The 22,023-nt window shown below is 47.2% G+C and overlaps 1 protein-coding gene and 1 long non-coding RNA gene across 2 annotated transcripts in view; one reads left to right on the top strand and one right to left on the bottom strand.

The window, feature by feature from the left end:
* The window catches only part of LOC138771226 (uncharacterized), a 45,230-nt gene that overhangs the window by 19,314 nt on the left and 3,893 nt on the right, over positions 1-22,023 (top strand). The gene's annotated exons all lie outside the window — the stretch shown is intronic.
* On the bottom strand, positions 2,195-21,154 carry LOC138771221 (zinc finger protein 551-like). Its single transcript, XM_069950784.1, has 5 exons — positions 20,966-21,154; positions 13,112-13,190; positions 11,622-11,748; positions 8,247-8,360; positions 2,195-3,266 (listed from the first exon to the last, which is right to left on the bottom strand). The coding sequence occupies exons 1-5, from the start codon at positions 20,995-20,997 to the stop codon at positions 2,416-2,418; spliced, it is 1,203 nt and encodes a 400-aa protein (XP_069806885.1). The 5' UTR covers positions 20,998-21,154; the 3' UTR covers positions 2,195-2,415.

Below are 22,023 nucleotides of genomic sequence, written 5' to 3' on the forward strand. Positions count from 1 at the left end.
TCTTGCCTGTCTGTAGGGCAGGAGAGGTTTTCTATCTGCTACTGCTCTGGACATGGAAAGAGGTGGCAGCAGAGAGCAGAGAGCATGCTGCGAGAGGGGAAGGGGATGCTTACTTTTTATCAAAAAGACTCTGCCTAAGTTCACCTGGAAAAAAAGGGATTCCATTTGATAGTAATCTTCTTTGTTCACCTTTAGGGGGTACAAGTGTTTACTGGTCATGTGACCCTGGGGCTACACAGTGATTTAGGGTGCAACTACTGACCCCAGAGTCTATGTGGATTTCACTTCATGGCTTCATTCATCATTGTGAATGTACAATTATTAGGAGTCTGACCACCATGGTCCTCACCGACCAAGAGAATCAAGGGGCCCTGTGAATCAAGTGAAAGTGCAAATGAATGACCACCACTTCAATCACTCTCTATGGGACCTAAAGGGATAGTTCACCCCAAAAAAACTACTTTTCTTTTAAATCAACTGGTGCCAGAGATTTGTAATTTACTTTTATTAAAAAATCTTAAGTCTCCCAGTACTTATCATCTGCTGTATGTCCTGCAGAAAGTGGTATTCTTTCCAGTCTGGAGAGCAGGAGAGGTTTTCTATGGGGATTTCCTACTGCTCTGGATAGTTCCTGGCATGGACAGAGGTGGCAGCAGAGAGCACTGTGTCAGACTGGAAAGAATGCACCACTTCCTGTAGGACATACAGCAGCTGATAAGTACTGAAATACTTGAGATTTTTTATAGAAGTAAATTACAAATCTGTGGCACTTGCTGGGACTAGTTGATTTGAATGAATTTTTTGGGGGGTGAATAACACCTTCTAAGTAATAGCTGACTGATCTCTCCTTCAGTCCCATGCAAGAGAATAAAAACCCTGTTTATGCAAGGCTTTGGATACAAAGCAACTTTCCAAAACCATGTGACCTTGTGTTAGAGACACAAATGGTAAAATTGCTGAGGAACACAAGAGGAGCCAACGACTATACTGTCGATAATCTGATGACCATTAACCACCAATGGTGAGTGATGTAATTTACCTATAGCGTCATGGTAACACAGGGTTGTCTAGAACAAGTTCCGCTCTTTGTCATTCTAGGTGTGCGTTTGGACATAGGTTGTCCTAAATGGACAGAGAGCATCCTAGGTGTGTGTATGGACATGGGTTGTCTTAAATGGACAGACAGCATCCTAGATGTGCGTTTGGACATGGGTTGTCTTAAATGGACAGAGAGCATCCTAGGTGTGCGTTTGGACATAGGTTGTCCTAAATGGAGAGACAGCATCCTAGGTGTGTGTTTGGACATAGGTTGTCCTAAATGGACAGACAGCATCCTAGGTGTGCGTTTGGACATAGGTTGTCCTAAATGGACAGACAGCATCCTAGATGTGCGTTTGGACATGGGTTGTCTTAAATGGACAGAGAGCATCCTAGGTGTGCGTTTGGACATAGGTTGTCCTGAAGGGACAGACAGCATCCTAGGTGTGTGTTTGGACATAGGTTGTCCTAAATGGACAGACAGCATCCTAGGTGTGTGCTTGGACACAGGTTGTGCTAAATAGACAGACAGCATCCTAGGTGTGTGCTTGGACATAGGTTGTCCTAAATGGACAGACAGCATCCTACGTGTGCGCTTGGACATAGGTTGTCCTAAATGGACAGACAGCATCCTAGGTGTGTGCTTGGACATAGGTTGTCCTGAATGGACAGACAGCATCCTAGGTGTGTGCTTGGACACAGGTTGTGCTAAATAGACAGACAGCATCGTAGGTGTGCGCTTGGACATAGGTTGTCCTAAATGGACAGACACCATCCTAGGTGTGTGCTTGGACATAGGTTGTCCTAAATGGAGAGACAGCATCCTAGGTGTGTGTTTGGACATAGGTTGTCCTGAATGGACAGACAGCATCCTAGGTGTGTGCTTGGACATAGGTTGTCCTAAATGGACAGACAGCATCCTAGGTGTGCTCTTGGACATAGGTTGTCCTAAATGGAGAGACAGCATCCTAGGTGTGTGTTTGGACATAGGTTGTCCTGAATGGAGAGACAGCATCCTAGGTGTGTGCTTGGACATAGGTTGTCCTAAATGGACAGACAGCATCCTAGGTGTGCGTTAGGACATAGGTCGTCTTAAATGGAGAGACAGCAGCAGAGAAAGTTCAAGATGCAAAGAACAATAAATGACTCAAATGGGTCAGAACCACCTTTCATTTTGCCCAGTTTGGCTTGTCATTGCTTATAGATGGTGTCTAAAAACAAGTGACACCCCCTGTCCACCTTCTCCACGAATGTCTACCGTATTTGCACAACAATACAACGATAAATATACAACATCTAAAAAGGGTCGTCCATCAGTAATACAGTCAAAGTGCTCAAAACTGGTTGGCGTAAGTTCTCCAGAAGGTTTGCAGAAGGTCACACAGCTGGGTTCGCTGCCCCCCTCATGTGAATGGTCTGATGTCTGACCAAGTGGGAACTTCGAGAGAAGGACTTTCCGCACTCTGCACAGGTGAAAGGTCTTTCTCCCGTATGGACCTTCTGGTGTCTCACCAAATGGGAGCTGTGGCCAAAACATTTGCCGCATTCCGTGCAGAGATACGGCTTCTCACCGGTGTGGACCCGCTGGTGGATGATAAGGTTGGAGCTGCTGATGAACCTCTTACCGCAGTCATTACAGGCATACGGCCTCTCTCCCGTGTGGACTCTTTGGTGCATCACCAAGTAGGAGCCACTTATGAAGCTCTTCAGGCATATTTTGCAGGTGTGAGGCCGTTCTCCTGTATGGGTCCGTCTATGGACGATCAGGCTGGCGTTTTGGGTGAAACTCTTGCCGCATTCTTTGCAAATGTAAGTTTTTGGTTCTGTCCGAGTCCTCTTGGCTACGATTTTGTCTGGTTTGTATGTGACATGCTTCCTACATCTGAGACGGTCACCCGTTTGGACTCCTTGATGTCTGGTAGGGGTTAGGCTCCTATCATGTTTGACCAAGTTTCTTTCCTCGGTATGGCCTGCTTTGTGTTCTAGAAAAGCTGATCGCTCCTCAAAGCAGTCCCCACACTCACTACATGTGTGTACTGGGGGCGCTCGGTCTCTCTGTCCCTCTACGGTCTCAGCGCTGTCATCCTGCTCCTTGGATGGTAGGTCTTCCATCTCTACAGGACTCTCTCTTCGACTAGACACTGACTCCTCCGGGAAGCCGGCTGTACATCTGTCCTGTTTTCTCCGGGCTCTTGATGAAGGTCTCTGGGTATCTGCAGTGGATCGTCCTGGAGAATGGCAGAAAGATACAGGAAAGATCAGCTCCTGACTGCAGTTACTTCATGGGTTCCACTTATTCCCTATGTGGCCCCCAAACTGTTCTGAGTTCAGCAGCCCCACACAGAATGACACTCGCAACGCGCTCCATTTATTCTCTATGGGGCCCCAGAACTTTTCTGAGTTCTGTACTTGTGTTCTGCAGCCCCATACAGAATGACATTTAGGGCCAGTTCGCACTGAATAAAACTGGCGGAATTCCGAATCCCACAAGCCTCCTTGTCATACTGGCAGTCTATGGGAGGCTTGCGCGTCTCCTATTTCCGCTCTGATAGACATGTCCAATCTTCTGCGTGGAGAGAGGAGGCATGCAAGCTGCCCATAGACTGCCAGTATGACACGGAGACTGGCAGCGGGGGAATCCGCCAGTTTTACTCCATGTGAACTGGTCCTTACAGCGTGCTCCATTCATTCTGGGGAGTTATGTCTCTGTTTTAGGGACTGGTGTGGTTCCAGGGGTCAGCCCCCATTGATCAGCTTGTTATTCCCTATCCTTTTCATAGAAGGTAACTTAAAGGGGTTATCCAGAAAGCAGAAAAGCTTCTACCTCTTTTGATCTCCAGTGCTCCACATCTGCCTACTTACTTTTTCTTTTTGAGATGAGAGGAAGTGGGAGCATGTTGTGGGCATTGTGTTAGGGCAAAAACATGCCTGTACGCAATGTGCAATAGCTGCCTGATGTTTCCCTCTGCTCTCTGGCAGGTGGGTTATACAGGTGGAGCAGTATGTAATTGTGCAGTGTGGTGTTGGGCTATACAGGAGGAGAGGTGTATATCGGTGCAGCGTGGTGTTGGGTTATACAGGTGGAGCAGTATGTATTTGTGCAGTGTGGTGTTGGGTTATACAGGAGGAGAGGTGTATATCGGTGCAGCGTGGTGTTGGGTTATACAGGAGCAGAGGTGTATATCGGTGCAGCGTTGAAGCAGTGTGTAATTGTGCAGTGCGGTGTTGGGTTATACAGGTGGAGCAGTATGTAATTGTGCAGTGTGGTGTTGGGTTATACAGGAGCAGAGGTGTATATCGGTGCAGCGTGGTGTTGGGTTATACAGGTGGAGCAGTATGTAATTGTGCAGTGTGGTGTTGGGCTATACAGGAGGAGAGGTGTATATCGGTGCAGCGTGGTGTTGGGTTATACAGGTGGAGCAGTATGTAATTGTGCAGTGCGGTGTTGGGTTATACAGGTGGAGCAGTATGTAATTGTGCAGTGTGGTGTTGGGCTATACAGGAGGAGAAGTGTATAGTGGTGCAGCGTGGTGTTGGGTTATACAGGTGGAGCAGTATGTAATTGTGCAGTGTGGTGTTGGGTTATACAGGAGGAGAGGTGTATATTGGTGCAGTGTAGTGTTGGGTTATACAGGTGGAGCAGTATGTAATTGTGCAGTGTGGTGTTGGGCTATACAGGAGGAGAGGTGTATATTGGTGCAGCGTCGTGTTGGGTTATACAGGTGGAGCAGTATGTATTTGTGCAGTGTGGAGTTGGGCTATACAGGAGGAGAGGTGTATATCGGTGCAGTGTGGTGTTGGGTTATACAGGAGGAGAGGTGTATATCGGTGCAGCGTGGTGTTGGGTTATACAGGTGGAGCAGTATGTAATTGTGCAGTGTGGTGTTGGGTTATACAGGAGGAGAGGTGTATATTGGTGCAGTGTGGTGTTGGGTTATACAGGTGGAGCAGTATGTAATTGTGCAGTGTGGTGTTGGGTTATACAGGAGGAGAGGTGTATATTGGTGCAGCGTGGTGTTGGGTTATACAGGTGGAGCAGTATGTAATTGTGCAGTGTGGTGTTGGGTTATACAGGAGCAGAGGTGTATATCGGTGCAGCGTGGTGTTGGGTTATACAGGTGGAGCAGTATGTATTTGTGCAGTGTGGTGTTGGGCTATACAGGAGGAGAGGTGTATATCGGTGCAGCGTGGTGTTGGGTTATACAGGTGGAGCAGTATTTATTTGTGCAGTGTGGTGTTGGGTTTTACAGGTGGAGCAGTATGTAATTGTGCAGTGTGGTGTTGGGTTATACAGGAGGAGAGGTGTATATCGGTGCAGCGTGGTGTTGGGTTATACAGGTGGAGCAGTATGTAATTGTGCAGTGCGGTGTTGGGTTATACAGGTGGAGCAGTATGTAATTGTGCAGTGTGGTGTTGGGCTATACAGGAGGAGAAGTGTATAGTGGTGCAGCGTGGTGTTGGGTTATACAGGTGGAGCAGTATGTAATTGTGCAGTGTGGTGTTGGGTTATACAGGTGGAGAGGTGTATATTGGTGCAGCGTCGTGTTGGGTTATACAGGTGGAGCAGTATGTATTTGTGCAGTGTGGAGTTGGGCTATACAGGAGGAGAGGTGTATATTGGTGCAGCGTGGTGTTGGGTTATACAGGTGGAGCAGTATCTTATTGTGCAGTGTGGTGTTGGGTTATACAGGAGGAGAGGTGTATATCGGTGCAGCGTGGTGTTGGGTTATACAGGTGGAGCAGTATGTAATTGTGCAGTGTGGTGTTGGATTATACAGGTGGAGCAGTATGTAATTGTGCAGTGTGGTGTTGGGTTATACAGGAGGAGAGGTGTATATTGGTGCAGCGTGGTGTTGGGTTATACAGGTGGAGCAGTATGTATTTGTGCAGTGTGGTGTTGGGTTATACAGGAGAAGAGGTGTATATTGGTGCAGTGTAGTGTTGGGTTATACAGGTGGAGCAGTATGTATTTGTGCAGTGTGGTGTTGGGCTATAAAGGAGGAGAGGTGTATATTGGTGCAGCGTCGTGTTGGGTTATACAGGTGGAGCAGTATGTATTTGTGCAGTGTGGAGTTGGGCTATACAGGAGGAGAGGTGTATATTGGTGCAGCGTTGTGTTGGGTTATACAGGTGGAGCAGTATGTAATTGTGCAGTGTGGTGTTGGGCTATACAGGAGGAGAGGTGTATATTGGTGCAGCGTGGTGTTGGGTTATACAGGTGTAGCAGTATGTTATTGTGCAGTGTGGTGTTGGGTTATACAGGAGGAGAGGTGTATATCGGTGCAGCGTTGGAGCAGTATGTAATTGTGCAGTGCGGTGTTGGGTTATACAGGTGGAGCAGTATGTAATTGTGCAGTGTGGTGTTGGGTTATACAGGAGGAGAGGTGTATATTGGTGCAGTGTGGTGTTGGGTTATACAGGTGGGTTATACAGGTGGAGCAGTATGTAATTGTGCAGTGTGGTGTTGGGTTATACAGGAGGAGAGGTGTATATTGGTGCAGCGTGGTGTTGAGTTATACAGGTGGAGCAGTATGTAATTGTGCAGTGTGGTGTTGGGTTATACAGGAGGAGAGGTGTATATCGGTGCAGCGTGGTGTTGGGTTATACAGGTGGAGCAGTATTTATTTGTGCAGTGTGGTGTTGGGTTTTACAGGTGGAGCAGTATGTAATTGTGCAGTGCGGTGTTGGGTTATACAGGAGGAGAGGTGTATATTGGTGCAGCGTGGTGTTGGGCTATACAGGAGGAGAAGTGTATAGTGGTGCAGCGTGGTGTTGGGTTATACAGGTGGAGCAGTATGTAATTGTGCAGTGTGGTGTTGGGTTATACAGGAGGAGAGGTGTATATCGGTGCAGCGTGGTGTTGGGTTATACAGGTGGAGCAGTATGTAATTGTGCAGTGCGGTGTTGGGTTATACAGGTGGAGCAGTATGTAATTGTGCAGTGTGGTGTTGGGCTATACAGGAGGAGAAGTGTATAGTGGTGCAGCGTGGTGTTGGGTTATACAGGTGGAGCAGTATGTAATTGTGCAGTGTGGTGTTGGGTTATACAGGAGGAGAGGTGTATATTGGTGCAGCGTCGTGTTGGGTTATACAGGTGGAGCAGTATGTATTTGTGCAGTGTGGAGTTGGGCTATACAGGAGGAGAGGTGTATATTGGTGCAGCGTGGTGTTGGGTTATACAGGTGGAGCAGTATCTTATTGTGCAGTGTGGTGTTGGGTTATACAGGAGGAGAGGTGTATATCGGTGCAGCGTGGTGTTGGGTTATACAGGTGGAGCAGTATGTAATTGTGCAGTGTGGTGTTGGGTTATACAGGTGGAGCAGTATGTAATTGTGCAGTGTGGTGTTGGGTTATACAGGTGGAGCAGTATGTAATTGTGCAGTGTGGTGTTGGGCTATACAGGAGGAGAGGTGTATATTGGTGCAGCGTCGTGTTGGGTTATACAGGTGGAGCAGTATGTATTTGTGCAGTGTGGTGTTGGGTTATACAGGAGGAGAGGTGTATATTGGTGCAGCGTCGTGTTGGGTTATACAGGTGGAGCAGTATGTATTTGTGCAGTGTGGAGTTGGGCTATACAGGAGGAGAGGTGTATATTGGTGCAGCGTCGTGTTGGGTTATACAGGTGGAGCAGTATGTATTTGTGCAGTGTGGAGTTGGGCTATACAGGAGGAGAGGTGTATATTGGTGCAGCGTTGTGTTGGGTTATACAGGTGGAGCAGTATGTAATTGTGCAGTGTGGTGTTGGGCTATACAGGAGGAGAGGTGTATATTGGTGCAGCGTGGTGTTGGGTTATACAGGTGTAGCAGTATGTTATTGTGCAGTGTGGTGTTGGGTTATACAGGAGGAGAGGTGTATATTGGTGCAGCGTTGTGTTGGGTTATACAGGTGGAGCAGTATGTATTTGTGCAGTGTGGTGTTGGGTTATACAGGAGGAGAGGTGTATATCGGTGCAGCGTTGGAGCAGTATGTAATTGTGCAGTGCGGTGTTGGGTTATACAAGTGAAGCAGTATTTATTGACTAATATTTTCTATGCAAGGACATGAATAACATTTTTAAATTGGCAGAGTACCCCTTTAAGGACCCTTAAGTTCTGGTCATTAAGGGGTTAGCAATGCACCACAAGATAATAACTGTGCAATACAGCTTTTTCGGGGGCTCTGAGGGACAATCTTTGCTTAGCTGACAGCAAGCAGAGATACCGCCATACCTGGGGAAGGCTGGGCGCTCTGTTTCCTCCTGGGCGTGTACAGGTCACTGCTCACACACAGCTCCTCCCCGCGATGAATTTTGGGCACGGTCTCTGGTTTCACGTACAGGTAACCTGGTACAAGATGGAGTATTGGATTTCACATGAGGCCCTCATAAGTATATTACATGGAAGAAGAAGATTATAAGATATGGAGGTCTTCTGGTATAGTTTCCCAGCACAGCGCCCCTCTTAGTATAGGCTGTCTATGGTACTGCAGCTTATTTTCATTCATTCATTCATTCATTCATTTACAGCTAATCTAGAGTGAAAGCGGCCATGTTTTTTGTAATCTCATACAACGTATTTAACCCCTTCCTACATTTACATATACATGTACATTGGGAATGTGGTGGGGACAACAGAAGTGCGCTTAGCCCACGCCACCTGCAGCATATGGCAGCTGTGTATTACAGTAGACACTTGCCAGCAGCATCCGAGTCAGACTTTGGGGCAGTTTAACCCCCTGGATACTGTGGTCAATAGCAGCCGCAGCATCTAGGTGGTTCGTTGACAGGTGCCACTCTGTTCCTCTAAGCAGCACAGCTTCATTCTGGTGGTACGGCACTGTATGGGTACCGCTGGTGGTGACTTCATGGCTCTTCTGTTTTTCTGAGCCTTTCCATTACCCACTGATTTTTAAGACCAGCAGTCAGGGTCTCCAATGCATCACTATGAGAGCGCTCTCATAGAAATGCATTGATAAGTCAGACTTCGGGCCTGCCCGCAGCTAATGAGAAGAGGTCAAATGGGCATCAGCGGGACCCGAGCAGCGTTGTATCACCTGAATGAAGCCGCACTGCTAAGTGTCCATAGCAGCCTGCAGCAGAAGAGAAGGAAAAAAAATTAAAGTGATATTTTTTACTTTAACTGCTCTGCTGGTTTTCACATTGTGCTATCTATGTAGTTAGAGCGCCACCTACTGGTCCGAATAACCACAAGGCATGCTGAACACCTAGTCACAATGTAACACGGTGCATGCCAAGCAGAAAAAAGAAATGCCAAGACCGGCTGTCCTGAATACAACAAAGTGATGTAAGAGGAGCAGACAGGTGCACATACTGCTGTACAGATGTCAGTTCATAATATATATATATATATATATATATATATATATATATATGGAGAACTCTGAAACAGAAACATTCACTTACCTCCCTGGCTCCAGCACTGACGCTTGCAGTCCACTCCTTCCGTCCCTGGACGCTTCCTGGTGGTGAGAGGGGACATGGGACATGACATGGTAGGCCCACTTAGCCATTCAGCAGGTGAGCGGGCCTGCCCCATCACGCCCCAAGTTACTTTTCACCACCAGGAAGTGGCCGGGGACTGGAGCAGCAGACTGCAGGCGCCAGTGCTGGAGCCGGGGAGGTGAGAGGATGTTTTTGTTTTCACCCACCTCCTCCCCGAATTGAAAAAAAGTGGCCTGCCCAGAGTTCTCATTTAAAGCTGAACTGAACACATCTGTAATATACTAATATTAGCTATGAAGAAGACACTGAAATAAAAACATTAGCTGGTCTTGCACGGTAGTCTGGCTGTGTAGTCTGGACCGCCTCCTTAATTACCATAATAACAGTTGTGAGGGGGCAGTCCAGACTACACTCTTGACTATATTTGGAAAGAAATAGTTTGAGCTGCATGTCCATCTAACATACATTGTATAGGCATCAAGGGTGGCTAGTGATACACAACTGTGCCAAGACCAGGGCTTGAGCAACCCTGCAGTTCTTGACACAGCCATTGGTGGGAGCTGAGAGGTTGTGTTGGATAATACAGTAGCTGCTCAGTCTAAAAGTGAAAAATATAAAATTTTCTTTAATAAAGTTACATTACAAAGTTATATAACTTTATTAAAGAAGTGTTAAAAAAAACACCTTAGGGATACAAAACGTTGCACAAATGTATTTGGAAAACTTAATAAACTTTGAAGACGGTTTCAACCATTGGATGCTGTTGGACTCTTTTAGCTCCTTGCATGTTCATAGCCAACAATTTAGATAGTTGGCGTTCTAGGATGCGTCCATCTTTCTACTCAATGCTACTTAAAGGGAACCTGTCACCCCCCGTGCCGGGGTGACAGGCTCCTGACCCCCCATTAGAGCCCCCTATGCTCACCTAATCCCGCCGGGTCCCGCTTCTGGAGATGGTCGGGTGACGGAGATCTCAGCCGCTGCAGCCCGGCGTGTGCGCTCCTCAGATGAGTCCGACACCCATAGAGGATGACGGAGCGTCGGACTCTCCTGTCATTCTCTATGGGTGTTGGACTCATCTCTCAGCGCGCGCGCCGGGCTGCAGCTGCTGAGATCTCCGTCACCCGACCATCTTCAGAAGCGGGACCTGTCGAGATTAGGTGAGTATAGGGGGCTCTAACGGGGGGTCAGGAGCCTGTCACCCCGGCACGGGGGGTGACAGGTCCTCTTTAAAGGGAACCTGTCACCTATTTCAAACCTGGCAGCAGGATCCCTTTAAGCCATGAGCTCTTATTAGGCAAGGACACCGCCTTTGCAATAGGTGTTTTCAGCCTAGTCTGCAGATCGGTAGGGCTCATTTTTTGCATGGTGATCTGCAATTTTTCCACAGTACACTGCAATACTAATATACTGCAATGTGCTGTAATTTTAATGATCTCCTATTAGACCCTGCCTCTGGTCAGTGAAGCAGGAGTCCTATAATGAAGGTCTTCACAACATCCACTGCAGGGACCCTCTGTATCTGTCTAACCATGTAGATGCTTTGGTCACTATTGACTACAGCATATAGGGGGTTAAATGGCCAGGAGCAGAGTATGCCCATTGACGCCTGCCACGAAGGGAAAGGCACAGCTTAATTTAGAAATTAAAGAGACTCTGTCAGTAGGTTTATGGTGTCAGGGTAGCAAAAAAAAAGTGACAGGGAAGCTGAACAGAATGATGTATCACTTACATTGTTCTGTGCAGCTGATTCAGAGATCTCCTCCTGAATAATATGGAGAATAAGTAGTCCTCTCCATTATGTGCATGAGCCCAGTAGTCCTGGATATTCATGAGAAGCAGAAAAGGCCACCCACCAGCTGCTGATTGGCAGTTATCTATCCATGCTGTAGATAGGCAGTCATCTATCAATCAGCAGCTGGAGGGCAGAGGGAGGGGTGTGGCAAGCATCCTATTCTCCTGCATATTAGGAGAACTGTTAAACAGAATGATGTAAGTAATAGAGCGATCTGTTCAGCATTTCTGTCACTAGTTTATGCTGCCCTCATTTAAGGCGGCATAAACGTAGTGAAAGACTAAACATGGGTGGTCTCTTCTGCTATTCAGTAAGGTTTGACCAGTGACAAGAGTCAGCGCCCCTCACCCACTAAGTTTGGACGTTGGTGAATCTTGATCTCTGTATTTTTACAACGTTCCTTTTCACGATCTTCTAAGGAGTCCAGCTCTTCTACTGAAAAACAGACAGTGGCCTCCTCCGGTTTTAAGGTTTCCTGTAAGACGAATAAAATTTTATATCACTAAAACAACAATGCAGACGTTCAAGTAAGTGTGACAATGTACGCCGAGCCATGCTATTCCTCCAGAATGCACTATGCTGGGAGTTGTAGTGTCACAACAGCTGGAGGGCCACAATTTGTAGACCACTTAGACCCCCTTATAACACTACAACCCCATTTTGGTTGGAGAGTACAGAGCCAGCTTGGGCCCCAAAGAAGATAAGCCCACTGGCAGCTTCTTTCCTCCCATTGCTGACAGCTCATTGTATAGTTTACCAACCACCACTCTGCTCTAAAAGCAGTGGTCTGGCTGGAGTATATATATAGCTTTAATATAAATGCATAAAAATATTGGGGGAGATTTATCAAACATGATGTAAAGTGAAACTGGCTCAGTTGCCCCTAGCAACCAATCAGATTCCACCTTTCATCCCTCACAGACTCTTTGGAAAATAATATATGGAATCTGATTGGTTGCTAGGGGCGACTGAGCCAGTTTCACTTTACATCATGTTTGATAAATCTCCCCAATAGTGTATATACATTCCATACAATATATATATATACCACTGCTTTTAGAGCAGAGTGGTGGTCGATAACCTAGTCAACCAGCTGTCAATAATAAAAAGGGAAAGAGCAGCATATCAGGAGAAGAAGACAAGTTGCGAAATGTTGCAGCACGGTCCTCTCCCCACTCGTTCCCCCAATTGGTACGGGTTTGAACACTCACACGCAGACCGATCAAAACTTTTGACATGTCTCTGTGGCATGTCAAAAGTTTTTTATGATATTAGGTACACTTTAAGGTATATATTCTTAAAGGGGTACTCCAGTGAAAAAAAAATCAAATCAACTGGTGTCATAAAGTTATACAGATATGTAAATTACTTCTATTTAAAAATGTCCAGTCTTCCAGTACTTATCAGCTGCTGTATGTCCTGCAGGAAGTGGTGTATTGTCTCCAGTCTAACACAGTGCTCTCTGCTGCCACCTCTGTCCAAGTCAAGAACTGTCCAGAGCAGCAGCAAATCCTCATAGAGAACCTCTCCCGCTCTGGACAGTTCTTAACATGGACAGAGGTGGCAGCAGAGAGCACTGTGTCAGACTGGAAAGGATACACCACTTCCTGCAGGACATACAGAAGCTGATAAGTACTGGAAGACTTGAGATTTTCAAATAGAAGTAAATTACAAATCTGAATAACATTGTGGGACCAGCTGATTAAAAAAAAATCTTTAAAGTACCCCTTTAAGAGCTTAAGCATCAACAATAATGGAATATAATAGAATTGTAGAGTGCTGTGGAACATGTAATTATTATTATTATTATTATTATTTATGAACAAAACATATGTTACCTCCATGGCGGTGGGGGTCATCTGTCTGACATCAGCGGCTACACCCTGTGCGGACTCTTCCATCAGTCTGTAAGGGCTCCTGAAAACAAATGTACATATCACATATGGAGCTTACAGCGAGGGGAACATCAGGATCAGCCATGGCCGACCTGGAGAGAAATCAGACGAGTACAATAATCCAGACATCTACAACAGTGTCCCATAACAGCGCCATCCTACAACACTGCCCCATAACAGCGCCATCCTACAACACTGCCCCATAACAGCGCCATCCTACAACACTGCCCCATAACAGCACCATCCTACAACAGTGCCCCATAACAGCACCATCCTACAACACTGCCCCATAACAGCACCATCCTACAACAGTGCCCCATAACAGCGCCATCCTACAACAGTGCCCCATAACAGCGCCATCCTTCAACACTGCCCCATAACAGTGCCATCCTGCAACACTGCCCCATAACAGCACCATCCTACAACACTGCTTCATAACAGCGCCATCCTACAACACTGCCCCATAACAGCACCATCCTACAACACTGCTTCATAACAGCGCCATCCTACAACACTTCTTCATAACAGCTAACAGCACCATCCTACAACACTGCCCCATAACAGCGCCATCCTACAACACTGCCCCATAACAGCGCCATCCTACAACACTGCCCCATAACAGCACCATCCTACAACACTGCCCCATAACAGCGCCATCCTACAACACTGCCCCATAACAGCGCCATCCTACAACACTGCCCCATAACAGCGCCATCCTACAACAGTGCCCCATAACAGCGCCATCCTACAACACTGCCCCATAACAGCGCCATCCTACAACACTGCCCCATAACAGCGCCATCCTACAACACTGCCCCATAACAGCGCCATCCTACAACACTGCCCCATAACAGCGCCATCCTACAACAGTGCCCCATAACAGCGCCATCCTACAACACTTCGCCATAACAGCACCATCCTACAACACTGCCCCATAACAGCGCCATCCTACAACACTGCCCCATAACAGCGCCATCCTACAACACTGCCCCATAACAGCGCCATCCTACAACACTGCCCCATAACAGCGCCATCCTACAACACTGCCCCATAACAGCGCCATCCTACAACACTGCCCCATAACAGCGCCATCCTACAACACTGCCCCATAACAGCGCCATCCTACAACACTGCCCCATAACAGCGCCATCCTACAACACTGCCCCATAACAGCGCCATCCTACAACACTGCCCCATAACAGCACCATCCTACAACAGTGCCCCATAACAGCGCCATCCTACAACACTGCCCCATAACAGCGCCATCCTACAACAGTGCCCTATAACAGCGCCATCCTACAACACTGCCCCATAACAGCGCCATCCTACAACACTGCCCCATAACAGCGCCATCCTACAACAGTGCCCCAAAACGGCACCATCCTACAACACTGCCCCATAACGGCGCCATCCTACAACACTGCCCCATAACAGCGCCATCCTACAACAGTGCCCCATAACAGCACCATCCTACAACAGTGCCCCATAACAGCGCCATCCTACAACAGTGCCCCATAACAGCGCCATCCTACAACACTGCCCCATAACAGCGCCATCCTACAACACTGCCCCATAACAGCGCCATCCTACAACACTGCCCCATAACAGCGCCATCCTACAACAGTGCCCCATAACAGCGCCATCCTACAACACTGCCCCATAACAGCGCCATCCTACAACAGTGCCCCATAACAGCGCCATCCTACAACACTGCCCCATAACAGCGCCATCCTACAACAGTGCCCCATAACAGCACCATCCTACAACAGTGCCCCATAACAGCGCCATCCTACAACAGTGCCCCATAACAGCGCCATCCTACAACACTGCCCCATAACAGCGCCATCCTACAACACTGCCCCATAACAGCGCCACCCTACAACACTGCCCCATAACAGCGCCGTCCTACAACAGTGCCCCATAACAGTACCATCCTACAACAGTGCCCCATAACAGCGCCATCCTACAACAGTGCCCCATAACAGCGCCATCCTACAACACTGCCCCATAACAGCGCCATCCTACAACACTGCCCCATAACAGCGCCATCCTACAACACTGCCCCATAACAGCGCCATTCTACAACAGTGCCCCATAACAGCGCCATCCTACAACACTGCCCCATAACAGCGCCATCCTACAACACTGCCCCATAACAGCACCATCCTACAACAGTGCCCCATAACAGCGCCATCCTACAACACTGCCCCATAACAGCTAACAGCGCCATCCTACAACACTGCCCCATAACAGCGCCATCCTACAACACTGCCCCATAACAGCGCCATCCTACAACAGTGCCCTATAACAGCGCCATCCTACAACACTGCCCCATAACAGCGCCATCCTACAACACTGCCCCATAACAGCGCCATCCTACAACAGTGCCCCATAACAGCGCCATTCTACAACAGTGCCCCATAACAGCGCCATCCTACAACACTGCCCCATAACAGCTAACAGCGCCATCCTATAACACTGCCCCATAACAGCGCCATCCTACAACACTGCCCCATAACAGCGCCATCCTATAACAGTGCCCCATAACAGCGCCATCCTACAACACTGCCCCATAACAGCGCCATCCTGCAACACTGCCCCATAACAGCGCCATCCTGCAACACTGCCCCATAACAGCGCCATCCTGCAACACTGCCCCATAACAGCGCCGTCCTGGACTTCGGGACTTGTAGTTTATTCCGGTGATGATGGGAGTTGTAGTTCTTCAGCAGTCAGGTGATCCACAGGTTGGGATTACATTGGGATATTCCATCCGGGCAGGGAAAGCTCCGGGTCGTACCCATGGGGCTCCGCTGTCAGACATCACCGATCTCCTGATCCGTCATACAGAAGGGCAGCGGACTGTCATTAGATTTCCCCTTTAAGGAACCACAATGTAAAGTTCTGTCTGATGGAAAACTTATGGGGCCCCTCTAAGGATGTCCCCATCATTGTATCATAGAGGGCACAGAAGCAAAGGGTTAATGGGGCAGTAACACTGCAGCACTGGTCTCCAGTGATTTATAGGCGGCACAGGATGGGGAGGGCTATGCCAGCTGCCCACTCACCACCTGTAGGAGCCCCCTCACCCACCTGTGTTATCCCCGGGCACAGCGCAGCACGGCTCCGCAGATGGCAGCACCTGGCAGCCTGGGCACGGCCACCACATCGCTGCCACACACTGGCTGAGCACCGAGTCAGGACATGGAGAGGACCGCGGACCGCGCCTGGGTCTTGTAGTTTCTGTCCCTATAGACGCCTCAGCTACAGCGGGGGAAGAAAACTACGAGTCCCAGTGTGCCTTGCGGCGACAACACATGACCGGCGTGATCCCTGCACAGAACACGGCGAGGAGAAGAGGAGAGGAGCAGAGGGAGAAGGGAAGGAGAAGAGGGGATAAGAAGAGGAGAGGAGAGAGAAGAGGAGAAGAGGGGATAAGGAGAAGAGGAGAGAGAAGAGGGGATAAGGAGAAGAGGAGAGAGAAGAGGGGATAAGGAGAAGAGGAGAGAGAAGAGGGGAGAAAAGGAAAGAGAGGAGAGAGAAGGGGAGAAGGATAAGAGGAGAGAGAGAAGGGAAGGAGAAGAGGGGAGAAAAGTAAAGAGAGAAAAGGATAAGAGATTACAGGGGTTATTAGATAGATAGATAGAGATATAGATAATAGAACATAGATAGATAGAAAGATAGATAGATAGATAGAATGAGATATAGATAATAGAACGTAGATAGATAGAAAGATTAGATAGATAAGAGATAGATAGGAGATAGATGGATAGATAGATAGATAGATAGATAGATAGGAGATAGATAGATAGGAGATAGATAGATAGATAGATAGATAGATAGATAGATAGATAGGAGATAGATAGATAGGAGATAGGTAGTAGATAAATAGATAGATAGATAGAATGAGATATAGATAATAGAACATAGATAGATAGAAAGAGATTAGATAGATAGATAGATAAGAGATAGATAGGAGATAGATAGATAAGAGATAGATAGGAGATAGATAGATAGATAGATAGATAGATAGATAGGAGATAGATAGATAGATAGATAGATAGATAGATAGATAGATAGATAGGAGATAGATAGGAGATAGATAGATAGGAGATAGATAGATAGATAGATAGATAGATAGATAGATAGATAGGAGATAGATAGATAGATAGATAGATAGATAGATAGATAGATAGATAGGAGATAGATAGATATATAGATAGATAGGAGATAGATAGATAGATAGATAGGAGATAGATAGATAGGAGATAGATACAGGGCCGCTTTAACCAGAGGGCACATGGTGCACGTGCACCGGGCCCACTGGTTAAAGGGGCCCCCCCGAGCAGGCCTGCCGTTGCTATGTGCGACCAATGCGGTCGCACAGGGCTCCGGCCACCAGCCTGTCAGGGGGGAGCGCCATGGATGAGTAATCTACTTACCCCTCCATGGCGCCCCCTGCAGGGCCCCCCCGCCGTTTGCCGCTGCCCCCGCCCGCTGCTGCTGCGGTGCTTCAGCGCTGCAGCAGCAGCGACACTGACAGAGAGAGAGCCATTGGCTCCCTCCCTGTCAGTCACTCACTCTTGTGGCCGCACTTCCTGCGGTCACAAGAGGCCGCACTCTCCCTCTAGCGCCCGACGTCACTGGAGCGTCGGCGCGAGGGTAAGGGGAGTGCAGCCTCTTGTGACCACAGGAAGTGCGGCCACAGGAGGGAAGAGAAGAGGAACGCGTGGACCTAGGTGAGTAACAGTGTTTGTTTTTTTCAATGTTATATGGGAGGGGGAGCTATATACTATGGGGGAGCACAGGGGAGCTATATACTATGGGGGGGGGCACAGGGGGCTATATACTATGGGGGGGCACAGGGGGGCTATATACTATGGGGGAGCACAGGGGAGCGCATATACTATGGGGAAGCACAGGGGGCTATATACTATTGGGGAGCACAGGGGGCTATATACTATGGGGAAGCACAGGGGGCTATATACTATGGGGGAGCACAGGGGAGCTATATACTACTGGGGAGCACAGGGGAGCTATATACTACTGGGGAGCACAGGGGAGCTATATACAATGGGGGAGCACAGGGGGCTATATACTATGGGGGAGCACAGGGGAGCTATATAGTATGGGGGAGCACAGGCGAGCTATATACAATGGGGGAGCACAGGGGGCTATATACTATTGGGGAGCACAGGGGAGCTATATACTATGGGGGAGCACAAGGGGCTATATACTATGGGGGAGCACAGTGGAGCTATATACTATGGAGGTGCACAGGGGGCTATATACTATGGGGGAGCACAGGGGAGCTATATACTATGGGGGAGCAAAGGGGAGCTATATACTATGGGGGAGCACAGGGGAGCTATATACTATGGGGGAGCACAGGGGAGCTATATACTATGGGGGAGCACAGGGGAGCTATATACTATGGGGGAGCTATATACTATGGGAGAGCACAGGGAAGCTATATACTATGGGGGAGCACAGGGGACTATATACTACTGGGGAGCACAGGGGTCTATATACTATGGGGAGCACAGGGAAGCTATATACTATGGGGGAGCACAGGGGAGCTACATACTACTGGGGAGCACAGGGGAGCTATATACTACTGGGGAGCACAGGGGAGCTATATACTACTGGGGAGCACAGGGGAGCTATATACTACTGGGGAGCACAGGGGAGCTATATACTACTGGGGAGCACAGGGGGCTATATACTATGGGGGAGCACAGGGGGCTATATACTATGGGGGAGCACAGGGGGCTATATACTATGGGGGAGCACAGGGGCGATATACTACGGGGGAGCACAGGGGAGCTATATACTATTGGGGAGCACAGGGGGCTATATACTATTGGGGAGCACAGTGGAGCTATATACTATTGGGGAGCACAGGGGTCTATATACTATTGGGGAGCACAGGGGTCTATATACTATGGGGGAGAGCACAGGGGGGCTATATATTATGGAGAGCACAGGGGGGCTATATACTATTGGGGAGAGCACAGGGGGCTATATACTATTGGGGGGAGCACAGGGGGGCTATATACTATTGGGGGAGAGCACAGGGGGGCTATATACTATTGTGGGAGAGCACAGGGGGGGCTATATACTACTGGGGAGAGTGCACAGGGGGGCTATATACTAATGGGGGAGCACACAGGAGGGCTGTATATAACTGGAGGAGCACATGAGGGGCTATATACTACAGGGACACCTTAAAACTATGGAGGCACAGGGGGGTGTAACTATGTAGGAGTACGGAGGGGTGTAACTACTGTATAGGGGTACAAGGGACCTAACTACTGTATGTGTTGGAGCCTAAAATATTTGTCTGGCAGATTCTGGAGAGAAGATTCACAGCCAGGAGAAGACTTCAAGGTGGCCCAGGCTGGATGGAGAGAAAAAGAAAAGGTGACAGACTCTGATCGGAGAAGACGCCCCCGGTGAGTCACTGGATGTAACTGCACTCTGTTATAGAGTTGTAGTGTTAGGGGTCATGATGTGGCGGTATTATGTAATGGTATCATTGGTGATATCTTTCTGTTTTGTTTAGAGCGGTTTTTATGTAATATGTAATCACTGTATGGTGGAAATAGTGTTATAAGGTAACTACTGTATGTATTGGGGCTCTTGATACAGTGTGGGGGCAAATTCAGTACATTATACAATGTGCCGAAAGGGAAGGGGGGGGCCCACTCTTGAGGGCTGTGCACTGGGCCCACCAATGTATTAAAACGGCCCTGGATAGATAGATAGATAGATAGATAGATAGATAGATAGATAGGAGATAGATAGATATATAGATAGATAGGAGATAGATAGATAGGAGATAGATATATAGATAGATAGGAGAGAGATAGATATATAGATAGATAGATAGATAGATAGATAGATACTGTAGATAGATAGATAGGAGATAGATATATAGATAGATAGGAGATAGATAGATATATAGATAGATAGGAGATAGATAGATATATAGATAGAAGATAGATAGGAGAGAGATAGAAGATAGATAGATAGATAGATAGATAGGAGATAGATAGATATATAGATAGATAGGAGATAGATAGATAGATATATAGATAGATAGATAGATAGATACTGTAGATAGATAGATAGATAGATAGATAGATAGGAGATAGATAGATAGATAGATAGATAGATAGATAGATAGATAGGAGATAGATAGATATATAGATAGATAGGAGATAGATAGATAGATAGATAGGAGATAGATATATAGATAGATAGGAGATAGATACTGTAGATAGATAGATAGGAGATAGATATATAGATAGATAGATAGATAGATAGATAGATAGATAGATAGATAGATAACAAAACACAACAATCACTGAACTCAGGGAGAACAGTGAAAAATTCCAATGGAGTACTCATTTACGAGTCTCCATTGATTGTCCCCTACAAAATTTAAATATGCAACAGGGGCCACCCTGGTGTTTCCCTATTTAGGTCCCAAAGTTCGCAACAGAGTGAGGATCTGAGGGACTACGTATCAGGGTGGTTTGGTGCTCTCCCCACTAGGAGGCACCCCTTGGCAATGGGCTTCCTTCTATGGAGAGAGGGATATCTGGCTATTCCCGTGTTTTGAGATTCGTACTTTTTGCATAGATAGGAGATAGATAGATAAATAATAGATAGATATATAGATAGATAGATAGATAGGAGATAGATAGACAGATAATTGATTGATTGATTAATAGATAGGAGATAGATAGATAAATAAATAAAAAAGGAGAGATAGATTTAGATAAAAACTACCTTGTTGAGGTCTTTATGGTATGGGTTTCCATGGCTGAGCAGCTGCATGCAAGCCTTACACCGCCAAGCACAATGCCGAACTTCAGATGGAGGGGCGCAAAGCCGCCACCATCGGACTCTGGAGCAGAGGAGACGTGTTCTGTGCAGTCATGGATCACACTTCTATCTTGGAGTCTGATGGAGGAGTCTGGGTTTGGTGACTACCAGAAGAGCATTACCTGCCTGACTGCATTGTGCCAGCTGTAAAGTTTGCAGTCAGACTCTTGGAATCACACTCCTGGGTTTTACAGCAGAATTCCTTCATCCCTGGGGCGAGTACCTCTTACTAGTAACACAGAATAATAATAACCTGAGAGCAGGAGGTGAGTGTCACGTTGTTGGCTGATCGGCAATGTGGCAAAGAGCTTGCAGGAAGAAGGAAAAGAAAGGAAGATTCCAAGTTACAGACTATATTTTGGGTGTTTCAGATAGAAAGCCGATAAAGGGGATCATACAACTGCGATCTAACCGCACACCACTTATTTATTGTACCTGTACACACATATAACCTACCTGCATATGTGTACTAGTGTTGTCACGATACCAGAATTTTGAGTTCGATACCAATACCAACTTTTTTTTTTCAATGCTCGATACCAATTCGATACTTAATAAATTTTATTTAAAAAAAACCCACAAGAATAGAGATGCGCCCGTACGGACCATATTATTTTAAAACTAAAGTTTGCCTTATTTAAAATAAATGTTCTTTAAAAAATTGCCCTATTCTCACTCCTAACACTTTTTTATCTTTTAGCCTGCATGGCTGTGGGGCAATCTGTAGTTTTATTTAGTAGCATGTTTTTATGTGGTACTGAATTTGGTGGTTTCTCCGCTTGCACCATTTACCGTGCGTCATCAGGAAGGTGATAATCTTATAATATGCACAATAACACTTCAGCTATCAGGGGGATGATGGGAACTGTAGTCATGTAACACACACTTAAGCTATCAGGGATGATGGGGGTTGTATACATGTAACACACACTTCAGCTATCAGGGATGATGGGAGTTGTAGG

Source organism: Dendropsophus ebraccatus, chromosome 13, assembly GCF_027789765.1.
Source record: "Dendropsophus ebraccatus isolate aDenEbr1 chromosome 13, aDenEbr1.pat, whole genome shotgun sequence".
NCBI classification, from domain to species: Eukaryota; Metazoa; Chordata; class Amphibia; order Anura; family Hylidae; genus Dendropsophus; species Dendropsophus ebraccatus.